Source organism: Amaranthus tricolor, chromosome 8 (genome assembly GCF_026212465.1).
Source record: "Amaranthus tricolor cultivar Red isolate AtriRed21 chromosome 8, ASM2621246v1, whole genome shotgun sequence".
Lineage (NCBI taxonomy): Eukaryota > Viridiplantae > Streptophyta > Magnoliopsida > Caryophyllales > Amaranthaceae > Amaranthus > Amaranthus tricolor.
In genome coordinates, this window is record NC_080054.1 from 10906451 (window position 1) to 10911136 (window position 4686).

Below are 4686 nucleotides of genomic sequence, written 5' to 3' on the forward strand. Positions count from 1 at the left end.
TTGGGCACGGTTAATAAGGGTGATGTGGGGTCCATTAAAAAGGTGGTAGTTGGGTATTTTTAAGTAATGGGATTAATTGTTAATGATTCCCTCCTTTTGCTTAATAAAGTAGATAGAATGAATTTTGGAGGGAAAATTGGGTTTCACATTGTTTGGGAATTAATTGACATTAATACATTTCCGAAATTGTTATAATTAACCAACCATTAAACTACTTAATTTAAATTACAAAAAATTACATCAAATAAATTACAAAAACCATCAAAATCATAAAATAAACTAAGTCTTCAATTCTTCCTTGATTTCTTCAACGTTGTTTGAACTGCAATCGAAAACGAGCAACCCTCTCGCCACATGCGCATGCGGATATTAAATCTTTCGTTGACTTCAGATTTATAAAAAACAAAAAACACGGTATGCATTTAGTGTTCAAAATGAATTAAATAACTACAAAATAAACTGATGAAAAGAAGCCATCAATGAAACTGGAAGAAAAATACATTGATGAAAAGAAGCCGTCAATCCAGAGAGTTGACAATTAGTTTTGGTGGAATGGCGCCAAACTAAAAAATAATTGTGCATGTACAACACCTCAAAACACTAAGAATCAGTGCATCTATATAAGACAGCATTAAATAAAGAAATCAGCACCTCCAATTAATTTCGACAAACCCACATTGAAGTACATAGAATGGTTATAAAAAAAAGAGCTAGATAATTTTAGTAAGACTCAAATAATGCATGAGCTTTGAATGTCATTAAACAGTAAAGGGAAGCTAGCATACGGGTTCATCAATGAAATTGCCAAGAAGTACGATGTGCATAGGAGGACAATCAGAAGGATATGGAGACAGATTCGGGATCAAAAAAATAATCAAGTTCCAATTAATGTCAACAACAAGAAGAAAGGCAGCAAAGGAAGGCCATCCATCCCCTTTGATGAAAACAAATTAAAATCAATTGAAAAAGTGAAGAAGACAACTTTAAGAGCACTGTCAAGGGCCATAGGAGTTAGCCAAACCACAATCTACAGATGGAAAACAAAAAAGTACTTTCGAAAGCACACCAACGCCATCAAACCGTTACTTACAGACAAAAATAAACTCAACAGGTTGATTTTTTGTCTTAGTAGTTGCATTTTAGATGAGCAAACAAGCAACTTCACATTTAATGATATGTCAAATGTAGTGCACATGGATGAAAAGTTGTTTTATATTACAAGGACACAACAAACATTTTATCTAACTCAAGATGAAATAGAGCCACATAGAGAAATCCAATCTAAAAGATTTGTCCCCAAGATCATGTTTATGTGTGCCGTTGCAAGACCAATCTTTTCTAGTGAAGGTGAGATGATTTTTGATGGAAAGATAGGCATATTTCCTTTTACACATGAAGTGGCAGCACAAAGGAGTTCAAAAAACAGGAAGAGAGGAGAGCCAGAGACCAAACCAATACAATCAATCACTAAAGATCACACAAGAGACATGATTGTGCACAAGATACTACCAGCAATTAGAAGTAAATGGCCACCACATTTAAGCAAAACAATTTTCATTCAACAAGACAATGCTAAACCACACATTTTAGATGATGATGAAGTGTTTAGAGAGGTGGCCACACTTGATGGATTTAGCTTCCACTTAGTGCAACAACCTCCTAACTCACCAGATATGAATGAGTTTGACTTAGGGTTCTTTAGGTCAATACAATCGTTACAACATCAAAAATCAGCATACAACTATGCACAATTAGTAAACGTAGTGACTATAGCATTTGACAATCTGAAACCAAATGCACTGAAAAATGTATGGATCACACTACAAGCATGTAAAATTGAGGTTATTAAGAAACTAGGTGGTATAGATTATGACATTCCACACATGAGCAAATCAAAACTTGAAAGGGAAAGGAGACTCCCACATTGTTTGGGGGTACAACAGGAAACCATTTACGAGGTAGTAAGATGTCTGGACACAAAGGTGGATGAAACTACATCTGAGGTTATTTTATTTTACTTGGGGATCAAAGACGAAGCCGTTTTCCATCAACATCATTTAACAACAGCAACCACAGAAGCAGCAGCAGATATTTCAACAACAAATGAAGCAATAGCACCAACAAAAGAAACAACAGTACCAACACCAATTCCATGTACATTAACAGAAGCAGCAACAGATATTCCAGCAACAAATGAAGCAACAACACCAACAAAAGAAACAAGTACATTAACAGAAGCAGCACCAGCATGAACACCAGTAACATGTAAATAGTACACACATGAGTATACTTTTGGGTTACCTTTTGTACTCACTTTTGGGTTACATTGTTAGGTAAATGTTTAGGTCTAAACACGATGTAGACATTAAATCATGAAGTTGTTTAGCCGTAAACATTTAGAAGGAAATGTCATATAACAATTTATTGATGGCTTCAAAAACAAAATGAAAACAAATTCATCTCAGAAAACAAATTGAACTCATCACAGATAACCAAAATCCCATACTAATTGCCTCCTACATCTGGTAAGAACATAGCCCCCTAAACATAATGTTTGGTGGCTTATGAACTGAAAACCCTAGATTGGTAGCAAAATGAATGGTTTTATGGATTTTGTAGCTATAATCAATTGTTTACCCTCAAAAAAAATCATAGGGCAACAAAAACAGAACACGAACATAGACATGTATACCATACAAACCACATAAACAAAATTATCATTAGTCATAGAGGAAAGATGTATCCATACGCGAAAATGGGCCTCGAACATCTATATCAGACAGCAATTCATCATCATCCAATGATTCTTCATCTAAGGAAGGGAACAAGTTCTCAATGTATAGATCTTGAAGATCCAGTTGTAAATCAACCATGCCTTGTATTTCTTCATCTTCAGAAGTTATATTTCTTTCCCATTAAGGATCCGTCTCAACAGAAGTCGTAGAAGATAGAGGTAGGCGATTGTAGAAATCGAACCATGGGTTAGGAGATCCAATCGTAGGATCACTTTCTTGGGACGAAGAAAACCAAGAAAGACAAGACCTTGGTGACGCCATGTTCGAAAAACCCAGGTAAGTAAAGAACAAACCCAGATTTAAAAAACCCCTAAAATTATTAGGGTTTCAAAGAAGACGAAAATGGTGGAAAAAAAAATGAAGATGAAGATAATAAACCGTAAACAGTAAGAATGGGGATGAAGATGAAGATCATTGAAGAAGATGAAGAAAAATACAGACGTTGAGGATGAAGATGAGAGAGAGGGAGAGATAGGGTTTCAGTAGAGTAAATAGGAGAATTAAAAAAAGGGAAGAAATGATTAAGATTATTGATGTGGGGTTATATTGTTAATTATTTTGGTTTAGTAGGGTTTACGGGGGTAAATTCGTAATTACGTGTGTGAACTAAGGGTATTTAAGTAAAAAAAATATTGACAAATATAGAAATGGGACAACTAAAAAGACTTTGCCAACTAAGAAAATGGGACATCTAAAATGGTTTGGAGGGAGTATGAATAATCAAGACTTAATAATTGAGCTGGCCTGATACAAAATTAGAATGAATAGAAAAGAAATAATAGTATTACATTGAATAATACAAGTTGTTGGAGTAAAGAGCATAATACTCTTTTTGAATACAACTTAGAATTATTAATTTCATACAACATAAACTTAGCATTACTAAAATAGAAGAAAACAATTAATAATGAAATTGATTAAGGATATGATTGATTTTCAGGGCAGGCTGAAAACATTGATTATCCTTGGATTATTTGATTAAACATAAACAATATATTAGCGATTACTGAATTAGAAAAACATTATCAGATCATTGATTAGAACGAGGCAAGATTCTTCCTAAACCAGTCCAGTAGCTCTTGATTTTTGCCAAGTTCTCTAGTTTCTCAGTAGCGGTGCCAGGTGTGTAGGTGACACGAGCATAGGTATCTCCTTTAAAAAAGTATACCGAATTCGGATAAGTATCATGATCCAAAGAAAAGACACCATCTATGCCATTTTCAAAGATAGTCCCTCTTTAAGTCACCTAGTTTTGGCGTATGGGGCTACTGTTAAACAGTTTTCCAGCACCCTCATAGAAGATACGAGCATACTTATCTCCCTTAAATAGGTAAACTTCATAAGGACGTGATGTCTCAAATGCAGCATCCAACCCATTCGCAAAAACAGTACCCTTCAAATAAGGGAATACCTCTTCAATTGGGGAAGGCCCTACCAGGAGCTTGTTCTTTGGGATTTTTAGACCGTAAGACCATTTGGCACAAAGGTTATCGGAGAAGATAAATGCAACTCCTTCTTTAGAAGGGAAAGTACAATCTATTCCTTTATCTCCAAAAATTGTGCCCTTAAGAGATGAATATTGATTCACTTTGGCTGGTCCATATAATATTGTGTCATTATATGTACCTGGATTCACTTCTTCAATGATATATTCCTTCTTCATGAATATATAAGCTTGGTTTTTGTGTCATGATCTGAAAGCAGCGGTTACAAAAATAGGGCTTGACATTTTCCTTACAAGTTAAGTTGGTTAGATTCAAATTCCAGCACGGGGGTTAGAAAGCAATGCATGGTTAGTTTTTCCATTGGGTCTTATCATGATACTCAATTGTGTGATGTTGTTTCCATGGATGCTTGTCATATTTTACTTGGTAGACCTTGGAAAAGTGAT

The 4686-nt window shown here is 34.9% G+C and overlaps 2 protein-coding genes across 2 annotated transcripts; one reads left to right on the forward strand and one right to left on the reverse strand.

Annotated features, from left to right (window-relative positions):
* The first annotated feature begins 752 nt into the window (after positions 1-752).
* Positions 753-2252, forward strand: LOC130821526 (uncharacterized). Its single transcript, XM_057687321.1, has 2 exons — positions 753-1413; positions 1513-2252. The coding sequence occupies exons 1-2, from the start codon at positions 753-755 to the stop codon at positions 2250-2252; spliced, it is 1401 nt and encodes a 466-aa protein (XP_057543304.1).
* Positions 2253-3825: 1573 nt separating this feature from the next.
* LOC130821527 (albumin-2-like) lies at positions 3826-4458 on the reverse strand. Its single transcript, XM_057687322.1, has 2 exons — positions 4065-4458; positions 3826-3947 (listed from the first exon to the last, which is right to left on the reverse strand). The coding sequence occupies exons 1-2, from the start codon at positions 4456-4458 to the stop codon at positions 3826-3828; spliced, it is 516 nt and encodes a 171-aa protein (XP_057543305.1).
* Positions 4459-4686: the final 228 nt, after the last annotated feature.